Source organism: Diadema setosum, chromosome 11, assembly GCF_964275005.1.
Source record: "Diadema setosum chromosome 11, eeDiaSeto1, whole genome shotgun sequence".
Lineage (NCBI taxonomy): Eukaryota > Metazoa > Echinodermata > Echinoidea > Diadematoida > Diadematidae > Diadema > Diadema setosum.
In genome coordinates, this window is record NC_092695.1 from 31,119,371 (window position 1) to 31,136,295 (window position 16,925).

At 41.1% G+C, this 16,925-nt stretch overlaps 2 protein-coding genes across 2 annotated transcripts; both read left to right on the forward strand.

The window, feature by feature from the left end:
• Positions 1-7,945: 7,945 nt before the first annotated feature.
• Positions 7,946-9,870, forward strand: LOC140235423 (iduronate 2-sulfatase-like). The gene is made up of 2 exons (XM_072315449.1): positions 7,946-8,098; positions 9,685-9,870. The coding sequence occupies exons 1-2, from the start codon at positions 7,946-7,948 to the stop codon at positions 9,868-9,870; spliced, it is 339 nt and encodes a 112-aa protein (XP_072171550.1).
• A 745-nt stretch (positions 9,871-10,615) lies between these two features.
• LOC140234569 (iduronate 2-sulfatase-like) lies at positions 10,616-16,213 on the forward strand. The gene is made up of 4 exons (XM_072314586.1): positions 10,616-10,699; positions 12,245-12,691; positions 14,259-14,385; positions 14,981-16,213. Exons 2-4 carry the CDS (start codon positions 12,284-12,286, stop codon positions 15,709-15,711), a joined length of 1,266 nt encoding a protein of 421 aa, XP_072170687.1. The 5' UTR covers positions 10,616-10,699; positions 12,245-12,283; the 3' UTR covers positions 15,712-16,213.
• The last annotated feature ends 712 nt before the right edge of the window (positions 16,214-16,925 follow it).

A 16,925-nucleotide genomic window follows, 5' to 3' on the forward strand; every position in this document is an offset into this window, starting at 1 on the left:
AAGCTCCTTGATTATATCTGATAGGCTCTAGTCAGGGTGCGTAGTACGGAAAGATCGACATCAATGTCTATGCCATCGGCACGATGTTTCTTTATAGCTCTTATACGTAGACAGAAGGGCTTGCAAGGGGTGTTCCAAGCAGTTGCTAACGTGAACGTCAATTCTGTGATGCACCATTAAACTGCAAATGATTAAAATGTATCCTATGTATCTTTATTTGAACTTTCAACTTTCCTAATTATCCACAGGCCAGCTGAGAATGGTAAATCTTACACATTGGTAAACATTGTCCGCACACTATTATGCAGACATGCAGTATTGGCTGTAACGGTGCATAAACAACTCCTGGAATTTGACTGTTTCAGCGAGAAAAAGGTGCGGTTAATACACCGTTATTTACGGATGCAAAAGCGATCATAGTGTTAAATTTCAGTCAAATCGTATATTCGGTAACAATTAGTCTGACGGCTCACACACACACATACACACATTATAATACAACACAGAAAAACGATAAAAATTCTTGATGATACCTGTAGTTGTAAGTGGCCTCATAGTGGACTGGGAGGTAGGCCTATCCCCTCCCACTGGCCAGGGAGCTTTTTTCAATAAGTGCAATTCAAAGACTCAGTGCACTTTTCAGTTTCAGTGGAATATTTGGAAAATTGATTGTTAATTCAATGTACAATGTATAGCAATATGCATGCATGGATCCAGTGGCGGATCCAGAGGGGGGCGCAACCGGCGCACGCCCCCTTTATTTTTCGTTAAAAACAAAAGAAAAAAAAAATGAAATGAAACCCGGAAGTGGCACCAGAAATAATTAGTCTGGCACGCCCCCCCCCCCCCCCCCTTTACAGTAGTGGATCCGCCCCTGTGGATCGAGGGGAGCCGAGAGGGAGGGGTTGCATTTGAACAAATTAAGATCATAATTATTACCATAAACATGCTATCTGTCAAGTTTGGTGAAAATCCGTCATAGATATTTCAAGAAGATGCTAAAAATGTGGAAAATCCCTCTCCTTACCCTCACCCCCACCCCCCCCCCCCTCGATCTGGAGACCCCTTGATCCGCCATAACCAAACATGAAATTTCATTCATTAACGCTGTGTCTTCATAGCACTAACTTAGCTCTATCTTTTTCGGTTTGACAGAAGAAGATTTAAAAAATTCCAGAGTTTAGGGACGCTGAAGCTTCAACCCCCCTCAGCCCCCACCCCCCCCCCCTTCGGCGGTGGGGGAAGGGGGGGCTGCTCATTTGAACAAATTAAGATCATAATTATTACCATAAACATGCTTTCTGTCAAGTTTGGTGAAAATCCCTCATAGATATTTCAAGAAGATGCTAAAATGTGGAATATCCCCCTCCACCCATCACCCCTCCCCCCCCCCCCCCCATCTGGGCACCCCTTGATCCACCATAATCAAACATGAATTTTAATTCATTAATGTCTTCATAGCAGTAACTTAGCACTATCTTTTTCGGTTTGACAGAAGAAGATAAAAAAAAAATCCAGATTTTTGGGACGCTGAGGCTTTAACCCCCCCCCCCCCCTTTCCTTCGGCGATGGGGGGGGGGGGGACTCATTTTAACAAATCAAGATTGGTACCATAAATTTGACTGTATCTCACAATTTGGGTGAAAATCCGTCCTAGATTTTTCGAGAATATGCTGAAAATGTGGGAAATCCCCATCCCCCCTCACCCCCGATCAAGGCACCCCTGGGTCCGCCTTAATCAAACATGAAATTTTAGACATTAATGTCTTCATAGCACTTACTTAGCTCTATCTTTTTCGGTTCGACAGATGAAGAAAAAAAAATCAAGCGTTTAGGGACTCTGAGGCTTCAACTCCTCCCCCCCCCCTCCTTAGGACTGGTGTGTGTGCAGTGGCGTATCTAGGGGGGGGGGGGGCAAGGGGGCACGTGCCCCGGGCGCCACTCTTTGGGGGCGCAAAAAAAAACGAAAAAGCAAACGAAGAAGAAGAAGAAAAAAAAGAAAAAAAAACGAAGAAGAAGAAGGAAAAAAAAAAAGAAAAGAAGAAGAAGAAGAAGAAGAAGAAGAAGAAGAAAAAAAAAAACTCGCCCGGAAGGGGGAGGGAGAATGGTGGTGTGGGGGGGGGGGGCAGAAAACCAAATCAAACAAGGTAAAAACAAAACATGACGATGACGCGGACAAAATGACAATGTTTATTGTGTTCACACAAAAATTCCATGTTCTGTGAGCTGAAATACAACAATTTTCGGCTCACTCGCTGTGCTCGCTCGCCAAAATTTATGTAAAAAAGGTAAGAACAAAACGTGATGATGACAAAATGACAGTGTCTATTGTGTTCACACATGTCATTTTATATTTAGCAGGCAAAATGTTTCACGGAGCAGCGGCTGCAATTTCATTCGTTCTGAAGCAATCGCCAATTGGATCAAAGAGGGCGTCAACGGTTTCGAACATACGGGGGGGGGGCGCAAAAAAACAACAACAACAAATCAAACAAATGCAATGATGACGCGGAAATATACAAATTTCGGCTCACTCGCTCGTACTAATTTAGAGTATTTTTTTAAGTCCTCAGTTTGTTGGTATAAATCGTTATCTATAAGGCCGTCACTATATCTTGATTAGAATTGTAAGATTTAATAAGCAAAAAATGACAAGAGTTTCATGATTTGTAAGCTGAAATACAAAAATTTTCGGCTCGCTCGCCAAAATTTGTATAAAAAAAGAGAAGAAGATAAGAACAAAACGTGACGATGACGCGGACAAAATGAAAATGTCTATTGTGTTCACTCATGTCATTTTATATTTAGCAGGAAAAATGTTACACGGAGCAGAAAAAAAATAAAAAAGATAAGAAAAAAACGTAATGATGACGCGGAAATATACAAATTTCGGCTCACTCGCTCGTACTAATTTAGAGTATTTTTTCAAGTCCTCAGTTTGTTGGTATAAATCGTTATCTATAAGGTCGTCACTATAATTGTGAGATTTAATAAGCAAAAAATGACAAGAATTCCATGTTTTGTAAGCTGAAATACAAAAATTTTCGGCTCGCTCGCTGCGCTCGCTCGCCAAAATTTATATAAAAAAAAGATAAGAACAATACGTGATGATGACGAGGACATTTACAAATTTCAGCTCACTCGCGCTCACTAATTTAGAGTATTTTTTAAAGTCCTCAGTTTTTTTTTGTTTTTTTTTTTTGGTATAAATCGATATCTATAAGGCTGTCACTATATCTTGATTAGAATTGTAAGATTTGGTAAGCAAAAAATGACAAGAATTCCATGTTTTGTAAGCTGAAATACAAAAATTTTCGACTCGCTCGCTGCGCTCGCTCGCCAAAATCTATCACAATTCATTACATTTAAATCACCCTCAAAAGATCCCTTTTAAGTGCTTGAAAAAGCATCATGTGGACTTTGTTTAAAGTCCCTACCGGGATGGGGTTGGGGTTGAACACTTTTTCATAAATTAGGGGCGCAATTTTCGTGCTTGCCCCGGGCGCCGTTTTCCCTAGATACGCCACTGTGTGCGTGTGTGTGTGTGTGGGGGGGGGGGGGGGTCTCATTTTAACAAATTACGATCATATCACCATTAAGATGTTATCTGCCAAATCTGGTGAAAATTTGTTGTAGGGTTTGCTGAAAATGTAAAAAAAAAACAAAAAAAAAACAAAAACAAAAAACAAGACAGATGGTCGCTAAGACAGGCAAAATCAAACATTCAGGGCCGGCGCACTGTTTTCAAAAGTGTGGGGGCCCACTTCCGAGTTTCATGAGCTAACAAGCAAAAAACAAACGAACAAACAAACAAAAAAAAAAAAAAGGTCCTCAGCTCATCTCTCCCCGTCCACTTCCGGGTTTCTTCAGCTAACAAGTAAAAAAACAACAAAAAAAGGTCCTCAGCTCATTCTCTCCCCTCCCATTGTAGTGCCTCTTACGTACTTCCGGGTTGAAAAAAGTGTGGGGGCCCAAAGTGATGACACCTAATGACTGTATTCCTTTGTATGGTGCACAAAAAGTGTGGGGGCCCGAGCCCCCACGGCCCCCACGGCTGCGCCGCCCCTGACATTTTGCACATTTCCCGCGTTGATGAAATTTAGAGATTTGCACATTATTTCCCGGCAAGACGTTTGCACATTTCCCGGCGTTTACACATTTCCCGGTGAGACGTTTGCACATTTCCCGGCGTTTGCACATTTCCCGGCTCCACAAGGTCTCACCTCCCTGGTTGGAAGCAGTTTGCAGGCACAAACCCTCGTTGGTCGTAAATGAGTCTGTGCCAAAGCATCTAATTCATTTCGCTGTAGGTGCTCCAATACAGGGCCTATGGGACAGTACAGTGCCAGTGGCGCGTGTAATACTCGTGGCGCAGACTCCTTTACAACCGACAAAGGTTTGTGCCTGCAAGCTACCTGCAATCTGCATGAAGTGCAGTTCATGTTCACGATCAGTGCACTGCTTGTGCTGTGAAGACCTTGTACCAAGGAGCTTTGTGTTTGAAGCTCCTTGATCGCACGAACCCTGCAGGCGAGGAAGGTGCATGTTTCTACAGGAATTGCACGTGAACAATCGGCAACTCAGTTGAGACCGCATATTGGCATGGATGTTTACCGAGTGTAGACACAGTACACTGCAATGGTGGGAGCCGATACATTTCGCTCGCTTTCATTATCAAGGCTGCGGTACCTTACTGGGAGTATTTCTGTGTTGATATGTCTGACTCATGCTCAAGGTACGATGACTTTGTGTGTATGATATTAATGCTGTATTAATATATCCTCATTATCAGTGATTATGGATATATGCATACTGATCGTGCGATGTAGTGGACATGCCCTACACTACACTAGCTGGCCTGCTGGCCCCTGGACGCCCAAGTGAAGTTGTGCTAATCATGTTCGTACTATCAAGGCGTTTTTATGAATTGTCAGTTGTCGATAGATGTGTTTATAAACGAACCTGTACGAGCTGAAATTTTCGCGTACAAATATTTTCGCGAATTGCTACTTGGATGACATTTTCGCGTGTTGTTAATTTCGCGGTAGCGAGGGTTTAACTGAACTTAGCTATTTGCGCGGTGTTACTTTCGCGTGTTGTTATTTTCGCGGTTCAAAGGTGATTCGCGAAATTCGCGAAAATAAAACCACCGCGAAAATTTCAGCTCGTACTAGTAGAGGAATTTGTTCTTTCTCTGACCTTTCGCGGATTTTAAGAATTGATTTACACTGCTCTGCATATTCGAGGCGGAGCAGCGATTTGAGCTTGTGTGTATGCGGGATGCCGTGCAATTTTTAAGGCAAACCACGGACCCATGCATATAGGCAGCATCTAAATTCGCGTTGTATTACTATGTTTATCTAGTGCTATTTCTTTTGTCCAGTGGCAGCCTTAATCAGTTAATGGGGGAGCATCCGCTTTTATGTTACAATAAAGTATGTTCATGCCATTGTTAATACACATTGTAATGCACTGTGGACATGCACTAAATCCCAGCCAAGTACACAGGCAGTAAATCCCATGACATGATATTTATTGCCTTGAATATAAACATTTAATTTCTGTCACGTGCCTGCGTTCAACCCGATCACTGAAATATCGATATGCATATCCTTGCATATCTGACAGTGTAGTGTGTCATAAGGCAGCGCATGGTATCTGTTCAAAAGTAGGCCCAAGGATGACTTTCAGTTTCCACAGCGAAAGTACGCATATATTAACCCTTTATTAACTAACCCTATATTAACTATTATCACAGTGTACGATAAATGTATTGATTAATGATGAAATCCAACACTCTAAAATCTGTAGGTCCTCAGCTTGTACATTGACAGATGAATATACTGCACGTTCTATCCAGTATGCCCTACATGACTCACATCGTGTGCAGCACCGGCATATATATTTCAGCGCATTTTGCACTGTGCTTGTTGGTTCATATACAGATTGTTTACACCTACACGAAATTATGGATGACTCACAAATCGACATAGGTTTTAGCGATGACAGTAACTGTATCTAAATGTAGGTTCCAAGAAACTGCATGCGTCCCTGTTAAAAGCGCAAAGGACAATCGAATGCTGAATAAGTATGTACACATAATCATTGGCCATTTAATGTTTTCGAATGCCGTGTTCCATCGTCCAAGAAAGTTATAATAGGTATTGTATTTATGGAAACATATTGCTTCACATAACCGTATTATTTTGCTCACTCCTATAATACTACTTCATTGCAATTGACTTTTTTTTTTTGCTTTTAGTCTTCTTTACTACTTCTGCTACCAAAATAAGGCTATATACCGTATTTTGTTACCCCAGTACACAAGAACAATCTATTTTCATATTGCGACTCCAGCACCGCAGTCGACACAATAATTGCAGATAGAGCATTGCGCCTATCATGCTCTGCTTTGTTAGCAATCTCTATTTATATACGCATCGGCATAGTTTCAGCTTCTTAGTTCCGCCACTTTACCTGTTCGGATTGCTTCTGCTTTGCACTAAACGCCGAACGGTCGGAGTTGAGCAGTTTCTTTGTCAGCGGAGTTTAATCTGTATACACAAAGAAAAGAAGACAACCACCATAATACAAGACGATCCAAATAACAGTCATCATTGCCTTTATTCATTTTGGTCATTTCTCTGCGACCAAGCAAAACCCGAGATGATGATTAACTTTCGAGAAATAACTTATCCGAAGAGCGACAGAGACAGAAGGGAAAGAAATGTAATAATAGGAAAGCGTTCAAAGAATACATTGTACCACGTATGGAACTATGTAACTCCATGATTGTAGGTTGAATCAGGGAGGTGGCCACCTCCCTGGTTGAATACTGAATTTGAATACCCGTAAAACTGAATGATGACGTTCTTTGTAACAAGAAAACAAGGGAAATGCAATAATTTGCTGTATTATGTTGATGACTACGTTCCCTGGTTTAAATTGCACTGTATGTTACGTCAACCATAGGACTGCTGTTCAAAACTGAAATCGCCACTCTGATCGCATAAAAGGGTCATTAACATTAGAATTGCGTATACACGCAGCAAATGAATGTTATCAACTGTCTTGATCATGCCCGCTCATTTATCAATACATTGTATATGAACATGTACATAACATGCATAATCGGGAAGATGCAAAGTTCGACGAACTTTGTCTCATCAGCTACACAATGCAAAGGAAAGCACATTTTTTTTTTTTTTAATTCCCAGAGTAAGTAGGCTTACTATTTATACTAAACAAATCCCGCCGACAATTATTATCATACCAATATGCCACTTAAGGTTAAAATTGTGCATGTGTTTATGTGTGTGTATGTATCTGATGTCTGTATAATTATCATGTGTATGAATGGAAGTATGCACCATTTTCTGTCTCAAACTGATCGAATTCTGACAACAGTACTGAAAAGTTATTTTCACTGACCATCAAGTGTCCCGGTCAGTCTTCTCGTAGGCCTATTTCCTGTCACCGGAAATCAAAGCGCAAAGTGCACGGGAGATTCCACAGTAATGTTGATGCATCTGTGACCCCAGAGGGACAACTGAGAAAATCTATATGTTGTGAAGATAATTTGTACCGCCTCCCTTTGTATCAATGCGCGCCAGCGAATCATTTTTTTTTTTTTTGGTCTGATTTGCTCCGTTAATATGTTGCTATTCTTCACCGCATGATATTGCTATTATACCCCTTCATTGTTACACAATGTCAACGCTATAAAAAACAAAAAACAAAAATGCAAATAAACAAGCCACAAATTGAATTAAGTGTAAGAGTATATGTTTCTTCTGAACGAAAGAAAAAAGAATTATTAAAAGAGTATTAAGATGCAGTGCATGTACAAAAGAATATACGAGAATAGTCGATATTAAAGGTTTTCTTTGACGTGTTTTGAGAACAGTTTACTGACATAGAGCGTAATGACTTTGAATACTTAATTATGAAAGGGTCCGCTGCCGCGAAGCCCAATGTTCTCTTCATCGTGGTCGATGATCTCCGCCCATCTCTTGGTTGCTATGGAGGCCCCATCATATCGCCAAACATCGACCAGCTCGCCCATCAATCGGCAGTCTTCACTAACGCTATGGCTCAGGTAAGGGTGTCCGCAAACCCCATCGCATAATCATATAGGGTATATCCGCCAGTTAAAGAAGCTATGCTTTTCTGCTGCTAGCTTTAGTTCATTTTAGGTTGTTGGTGTGTTTGTCTGTTTACAATCTCGAAAAGCTGTGAGGGGATTTTTGTGATAATTTTAGGATGGTAATGTTCGTTGTGGACTAAGAGGAACCTGTAGGTGATTATCCTTTCGATGGTGATCCAGATCATGATCCGCATGCATAAAATTGTAGTACAGTGGGCTCCCGTTATAACGAAGTCCTCGGGACCGGCAGTTTTCTTTCGTTATATCAACATTTCGTTATAACCGAACAAATAAACAATAAAAATACTATCGGGAATTTTTTTCTTCGTTGTAACCGGAATTTCTTTGTAACCGTGTTTTTGTAACTTTATAACGGGAGTGCACTGTACATGTAGAGGATTCGTGAAGAGTTCAGTGGCTTCCTTTTGCCAGAAGAAGTTTTAGTAATGTTGATGTATGTAGTTCACACTAAATCTGCCTGAAACAATTGAGCCATATTGGCCGGGCAGACGAAGCTTATTGACCACAGGCTTCCATTCAGATCAAACGCTCTAAAATTGCTTAGTAAAGGCACCATTGAAAGATGGCGGTATATCCTGCATTTTCAACTGGAAACCACAAACTGTTTCAGTTCTAAAATCGAGGATTTAGGATCGGGGGAGTGATTTCCGTCGTCAATCGCATTTTCTTTGCGTTTAGCGATTAAAAAGATGTAGGGGCCTACGCTATATATAGCGTTATGTCGTGTAACTGTATATTCCATCATACTAAATTACATTGCATTAATGAAGTCATGGGCCGTATAGTTAGATGTGATATTATTTTTTTTAATTATTATTATTATAAAGGTCATAAATGTACGGATGCAATAATATGAGAGTGCAGATGATATTAGAAACTCCGTGATGGCTTCCCCTCTCGTCCATATACATCCAGCTTTTGCTTAGGCTATCACTGGATTTTGCGCTGGCCTATATATAGACAAAATATAACGAAATTCATGACTCAGAAATGATAATATCGTGCTGGTGTAAAAATAGTATACGTAGTATGAAGTTAACTGACTGTGCTCTTCAAGGTGTTTGCCGACTATGTTTAAAGGGATGATAAAATTGGTTGAGGTGAGAATTCAGCTTTTAACTTTTGGTGAGATATTTAGAATCCACTTTATGAAATATGTTATAAAGGGTACAGTTTAAGAGGAATTTAATGTTTATTTGATGAAAATTGGTTTAGAAATGGCTGAGATATCAAATAAAAAAAAAATCCTCATGAAAGATGGGTCCTACCTTTTATCTACCTTTTGTGTTAGATATCTCGGCCATATATAAACCATTTTAATCAAATAAACTTCGAATTCCTTTTTAGAAATGTATGGTCTTTCATATTTCATTAGTTTGTTGTCCCTATCTCCAAAAACCAAACAAACAAACAAACAAATACCATAAAAAAAGTTGGAAACCTCAAACCCCATCTCAACCGAAACTTAATCACCCCTTTAAGTCCAAAACGTTGTTTTCTTTTCCCTCTTTTTGAAGCAAGCGGTGTGCGCCCCGAGCCGGGTCTCTTTCCTGACTAGTCGACGTCCAGACACCACCCGGCTGTACGACTTCGGGTCTTACTGGCGAACACATGCAGGGAATTACACCACACTGCCGCAGCACTTCAAGGACAACGGTTACATCACGTTATCCGTCGGAAAGGTCTTCCAAGGGGGTGTGTAGAGCTATCCCCAAAGTTTATGTATCATGCTGATAACGTTATTATTGATAAGTGACCCATGATTATTTTGCTCTGTTGCTCATACAGTATTGCCAAAGGTATCACTATCGTATTGTGAGCTCTCATGATGTTAGTGTCCTCTTGCGCATTTTACGAAGCTCGCTCCAAAATAGAAAAAAGAGAATCGATTAAAACAGTAGAAAAAAAAGAATGGTGATAATAGTAGGGTGCAAGTTTGACATGTGTCTGATCTATGCTCTGATATATTCCTCTTTTGTTTTGCTGATAATACTTTACATCTATGTTTCGATAGAAAGGTTTCTGGATGTTTCGATTAAAGGCATAATTTACTCTTTGCAGATGAATAAAAAACCCAGCATTAGTGCTTTAAAATATGTGAGATAGGTATAGAAACAACCACCGTAAAATTTTCAGTCGGTATAATCGATGTTAAGTATTGTTCGATATACAAAATGTGAACAATAGTTATAATAAAAAAATTTTTCCAGACTAAACCGTCTACAGTTACGGTTTATTGAGAAAAAAAAATACAGATATCTCCTTATTTTCTAGGTTTTATCGCGAAAAATTTGTAATTATGATAGGATGTTGTGTGGTAGAACAGACCTACACATATGCATCTAAAATGTCATATCTTTAAAAAAAATTTAAAAAAATAAAAAATTAATCACTGTTACCAAAGGTAAACAGGACCTTTAACACGTTCCTTCAATATATGCAGGTGCTCCGGGTGGAAAGAATTTGGACTACCCGTACAGCTGGTCTCTACCCCCGTATGAGTCTTCAACAAATGCCTACAACAAAGCGAAGGTATACACACACACAAGTTATATAGACCTGTATAGTGTCATGTCATTCCTTGATGAAGTTGAGTGGAATATGAAGTTGAGCTGAATAAGCCAGTTCGGGGTTAGCTCATGGGCACATCGGTACAAATGACCTTTCTTCTTTCTCAATTGATTAGGCACTCCACGAGTTTTCAAGCGAGAGAAGGTATTTCAGCTTACCCGACGTAACAATTTATGGAATTCATCAGTCATGTTCAAAGAAAGAATGAACTTGCGTAGACCAGGTGACCAGAATGATCCATCAATTAGCACTTTGGAAAGCATCCATTTCATTATTTCGCATTGAATGTATTAACAATCTTTTTCTATTGATATTGTCAAATACCGCATTTGCTGTCAGGTGGATGTGCTAGCAAGCACCACTCATAATGATCACTTGAATAATCATTACATCACAGATGCTTATCTCAGTGAATAAAAAACCAACATGCTCTGCCGGTACTGATGACCTTTTTCTGCTCATGCTCAAAGTGGAACCCCGAACTGGCCTAGACCCCGTTTACAGTGCGGGGCCGGGCTCGGCCGCGGCTCGGCCGCGGCCGAGTCCGGCCTCAATTGCGCGGCCGAGCCTCGCAATTTTGTCCGTTTACACTGCTGGGCTCGGCCGCGCTTTTGATTCAAACCTTTCAATATTTTGTCGTAGTGGCACTCTGCTTGTAAACAAACGCAATTTGGTATTGTCTGGTTTTCAGACCCTTTACCAAATGAATTCCGTGGCGACGAATTCGCCGTTCGGGCAAAGGCCTTTGCCGAAGGAAAAAATCCTTTGCAGGACAAAACCACCTTAAACTATACTAGTTTTCCACGTTGAGGGGGGTTAATATCCTGAATAGCGAAAGATACAGGCAGAGGGTTTGGTAGCCAGACTAAAATTGGCCGCGCAATTGGCCACGCATTTGGCCCAGTTTGCGTTTACACCAAGAAGAGGCCGGGCTCGGCCGCGGCTCGGCCGTGGCCGAGACCACCTCCAGAGCGAGGCCAAATGCGAGGCCAATTTTGGCCTCGCATTTGGCCTTTTGCGCGTTTACACTGAAGCGGGGCTGGGCTCGGCCGCGGCTCGGCCGCGGCCGAGCCTCGCACTGTAAACGGGGTCCTATTGAGTGAGACCAAACAAATTATCAAAATACAGTGGACTCCCGTTATAGTTTTCTTTCGTCATATCGACATTTTGTTATAACCGAACAAAAAACATAGAGCTGATAATGTTGCGGACAGAATTTTGTTATAACCGTGTTCGTTATAAGGGAGTGCACTGTAGTGGACTTTTTGTTGAAATCGAGTATAAAGGTAAAAAGATTTTAGATTAAAAAAAAAAATGTATAAGGCGTGTCCATGGATTTCAATATACTGTAGTTAATCGCAAGGCGTGACGTAGGATGCGTATAGTAATTCTTCGGTGGTAGACATTCGTCATTATGAACCTAAAGTCTAACTGATCCAACTCCCTCTTGTAACAAGGACTCTGCTGAAGTTTAATCCGTGTCTGGCTGTGTTCTGTGCCATATAGGTGTGTCCGGGGCTAGATGGCAAACTTTATAACAACGTCATGTGTCCTGTCAATGTGACGGAAATGCCGGAAGAGACCCTTCCCGACATTCAAAGTTTGGAGACGGCGGAAAACCTCCTCAAGATAGTCTCGGCGTTGGAGAGTCCAAACGATCATTTGTTTCCCGAGCTACGCTCCTTCCTCCAAGCAAAGGGCCACGACATGCCGGGGAGAACGTGGCCGTTTTTTCTGGCAGTGGGGTTTCGGAAACCGCACATACCCTGGAAATACCCGAAGGAATTCCGAGCGCTTTATCCCTTGGATTCGATTGAGATCGCCCCTAACCCGAATATTCCCGAGAAGCTCCCGAGTGTGGCCTGGGAGAATTACTATCAGCTCAGGCTTCGAGACGACATCAAAGCACTGAATCTGAGTTTCCCGTACGGTACCATCCCACTAAAATATCATGTGAGTTTATGTCGTAAACTGATTTAAGTCAAACTTTTATGACGATCAAGAAGATAGTCCAGTCCACCTATAGAAACACATCGAGTACATAAATTGACGTTATACAGTAATCAATCACACTTAGGTGTAATGAAAGTTTCCTTGTCATATACAAGAAGAATATGATTATTGTAAAGATATTCTACTAAAATCACTTAGAAATAAAGTTTGTCGAAAGAGGTCAGAAAGAGGGGGGGGGGGAGGGAGAGAAAGGTAGCACATGTTCATGCAAAATAAAAGAATAAATCATTGTTAAAGGGGACCTCCGGATGATTTTCAGACTTTTACATTTGAACAACTATAAATCAGTTAAACTGAGTACAGAGTTTCAGAATTTAGAGTGATTGGGATGAGGAATGAGAATGTTTTCAAAATTTGTAACAAATTGCAATGAACAAGGATGATGACATGGCAGCCTCACCATAAGAATGCATGAGTTGGGGCTCACGGAAGCAGAACAACAGAAGAAGGCATGCATAGATTCTTCACAGGTGAACTTGTTGTGCAAGTGGTATTGTAATGGAATTGCACTGCTACATTTCTGAAATATATGAGGCTCTGATGTTATCAACACTGTTCAGTGTTATTTGTTTAAGATTTTCAATTTATTGCTTTCTCTGCTCAAGGACCACAACAAATTCCACGAATCTATACATGGAACTGTTGATTTATGTACTACATGATGTGAAATTATGAAAATCGTCCGGAATGTCCCTTTAAGCTAGCTGCTTAGAATAACAGACAATTGCAAAATATTGCAACTGATTGACAAATTGCCCTACATCGACGTAAATAAGCACTGAATTGATCAGTGTCTTAGTAGTAGCCATGATAAAAAATCATGGGCGTACATACTCGAGCAGGATTCGAACCTACGACCTCCTGATCACCGGACAGGCGTCATCTCCACTAGACCACCGAGCTTTCGCCCGACAGCAAGTGTTGGTTCTAATCCTTATAGCATGCAGCGGGTACTGCTTTGTTATTCAAATTTATGAAATTCTTCCGTCGAGATGTTTTCATTGCAACTGATCAGTTGCAATGAAAACATCTCGGACGGAAGAATTTCATAAATTTGAATAACAAAGCAGTACCCGCTGCATGCTATAAGGATTAGAACCAACACTTGCTGTCGGGCGAAAGCTCGGTGGTCTAGTGGAGATGACGCCTGTCCGGTGATCAGGAGGTCGTAGGTTCGAATCCTGCTCGAGTATGTACGCCCATGATTTTTTATCATGGCTACTACTAAGACACTGATCAATTCAGTGCTTATTTACGTCGATGTAGGGCAATTTGTCAATCAGTTGCAATGAAAACATCTCGACGGAAGAATTTCATAAATTTGAATTGCAAAATAGTTGTGTTTGAAGTCGTAAGCTCAGAAACACCGTCAAAGCCCAGCAGCAGACGAAAAGGAAAAACTCACATGATTATATACATAAGAGAGATAGGGGGGGGGGGGGGGGGGGAGCGCGGAGATCAGGAGTAACATTGTGTTAGAATGTTCCTCGTTTTCTACACACTACAGGCTGTGATGAGAAGGGGCTATTACGCAGCAGCGTCATACACGGACTACCTTGTGGGACGTCTCCTCCAGGCGCTGGAGGAGACTGGACACGCCAACAACACCATCATTTCCCTCGTCGGTGACCACGGTAAGATCCCGGCCCTCCCACCACCTATCCCATCACCTGCTCCACCAAAAGCAGGTTTCTTGTCATCAGTAATTGTGTCTCATGTCAGTGTAGATGGAAATATTAGTCTCTGTTCACGTCCGCTGTGCTACGAATAAATCAGTAACTAGGACTATAGATCTCGAAGGCTGCAGTTTAAATTTCCTGACGGAACAAAACGTATGATGTGCTAGTATCTTCATGTGCCGTTTTTAAACGTACAGCATCCTGACTTTTGTGATGGGTATCTTACTGCAAATCCCAAGTGCAATAACCTTCTGTGTAATTCAATACGTGCACTTAGCTAATCTCCTAAAGAATCCCTTGCATATGTAATAAGACTTTATTTATTACAAAAATTAAACGGAGATTTTTGAACTGGCGTGTTATTGGTATGTTCAGTTCAAACGTTTTCTTATATCGTTTATGTGTATTTATATTATTTTTGTCGATTGTGTGAACTAATTCAAAATTAAACATTGATTCCCGTTGGACATTGTCTTTTATGATTAAAGAAATTTGGCATTCCTTTGATTGTAATTCCTTTAAGAGTTCGTGGTTATCATTCTTTACACAGGTTGGTTTCTCGGTGAACATGGAGAATGGTGTAAATGTTCTAACTATGAACTAGCCACCAAAGTGCCTTTGCTCGTCCACGTGCCGAATGTGACCGATTCCAGGCTATCATTATCGCCGAAGTTCCCGCTCATTGACGTGCGCCAGTCCGTTCGCGACTTTAGACGACAGCATACACGCAAAAAGACCGTGACAGCGATGGCAGGAGGTAGAGAGAGATTTGCGACGCAGAGAAACGGATTACAGATCGAAGAGATGGTTGAACTGGTTGATTTGTTTCCTACCTTGACGGAACTCACAAGACTTTCCGCTCCGCCAATCTGTCCCGAAACATCGTTCAATATAACTCTCTGCACAGAGGGAGTAAGCTTCGTCCCGCTGATCAAGCGGACAAAGCGATTTGCGCGCTGGAAGAACGCCACGTTCAGCCAGTATCCGCGGCCGGGAGTCGAACCCGTGAGGCACACGGACCTTCCCGCTCTGGACAAGATCACCATCATGGGCTACTCCATGAGAACGCGGGATTACCACTACACCGAGTGGATCAGCTTCAACCACACCACCTTCGAGAGGGACTGGTCGGACGTGAAGGCAAGGGAGCTGTATTTCAATGAGAAGGACCCCGAGCAAAACGACAACGTTGCCGATGACGCCGGGAGCGAAGCTCTGGTGAAAGTTCTAAGCCAGCAGCTCCGGCGCGGTTGGAGGGATTGTCTCCCTGAGCACAAGTAACAATTGTAATTTTCGGGACTCTCGACAGACTGAGATTATAACTACAGTGTATGCTTTCACGCAATAAATTGTTCTCTTACGATTATATGCAAGTATATTTCATAATGATATCACTATCACTCACAAGAAGACGAAAAAAAAAAATGTCGTCATTTCTCTTTTCTGCGGTCCGTATTGCAGGAACACGGTACCCCGTCGTCCCGTTTCATTTTTCATCTTGATACCCTTTCTTCACATTGTGTTGCCGAGAAAAAAAAAAAGTCTCTTGCCATCGTAAACGATACTGTGGAGGGGTCAGCATAATAGTCTTCCCTTTTATTCCTCTAGAGAGCTTTTTAGGTCCGTTTTGTCGAGAGCTGATAGGGAGAGTATAAATTCACAAATAAATTTACATCATGTTTCGGATGTGCATTAATTCTGCAGAATACATTATATTTCTTTATCGTTATACATGTATAGGTTTATTTTTTCTTAATGATGTGCATTATGAAAGGAGTCGTGTCAAGTTGGCACAACTGAACCAGTCGCGTTCAGCCTTTATATTTCACGTTTCTCGTTCAATTGCTGCATATAATTATTTAAACGGAAAATAAATAAGCTTAGGAACTGAATTGTTTATCACTTGCAATATGGTATTGACGAAACTCCGGTGTAATACTTAATTATATAAACGTGAGCTGAATGCCAGTGTTCGTTGTTTGATCAGTTTGTTTTGATTGAGTCTACTTCAACCATTTGGATCATATAAATACCCAGTGCAATATTTTGTCTGTGAAGTGTTCCATATCCTGCAAAGCCTTCCAAAAAAAAAAAAAAGACGGAGATTAATATTTTGACCAAATGAAACTAACCGAAAAGCTTTTCGTTGACAATTCTTGCCTCTCTTGAGTAGACCGGTGTACTATTCATATTCTATGCAAATAGCCTACTCTTTCCATAACGGAGGTTTTACCTAACAAGTGTAGTGTCTGTTACGTCGCGTTAAATGTTTTAGTTACAGCTGTACGTTGTAATTGTGGACTTGTATGTTAACATAACTTATTTTCAGTGTGGTGCAACAGTTTTTCCGGTGCTGCTATAGTGACAAATTTTGGTCTGTGGTTTGTGTCAGTGACGAAGTCTTTTTTTAATGTTATTATTTGCGTTTTCATTTTGCTTTTCATGTTTGTATGCCAAACATAGATCATGATCTCCATGATAATCGTCTTCTAAAT

Excerpts from the sequence above, each read along its gene's own strand:
- LOC140234569 (XM_072314586.1), top strand. The coding sequence starts at position 12,284 with ATGTGTCCTGTCAATGTGACGGAAATGCCGGAAGAGACCCTTCCCGAC. Across the intron at positions 12,692-14,258 it reads CCATCCCACTAAAATATCAT|GCTGTGATGAGAAGGGGCTA; the intron begins GTGAGTTTATGT and ends TACACACTACAG. Across the intron at positions 14,386-14,980 it reads TTCCCTCGTCGGTGACCACG|GTTGGTTTCTCGGTGAACAT; the intron begins GTAAGATCCCGG and ends TTCTTTACACAG.
- LOC140235423 (XM_072315449.1), top strand. The coding sequence starts at position 7,946 with ATGAAAGGGTCCGCTGCCGCGAAGCCCAATGTTCTCTTCATCGTGGTC. Across the intron at positions 8,099-9,684 it reads TCACTAACGCTATGGCTCAG|CAAGCGGTGTGCGCCCCGAG; the intron begins GTAAGGGTGTCC and ends CTCTTTTTGAAG.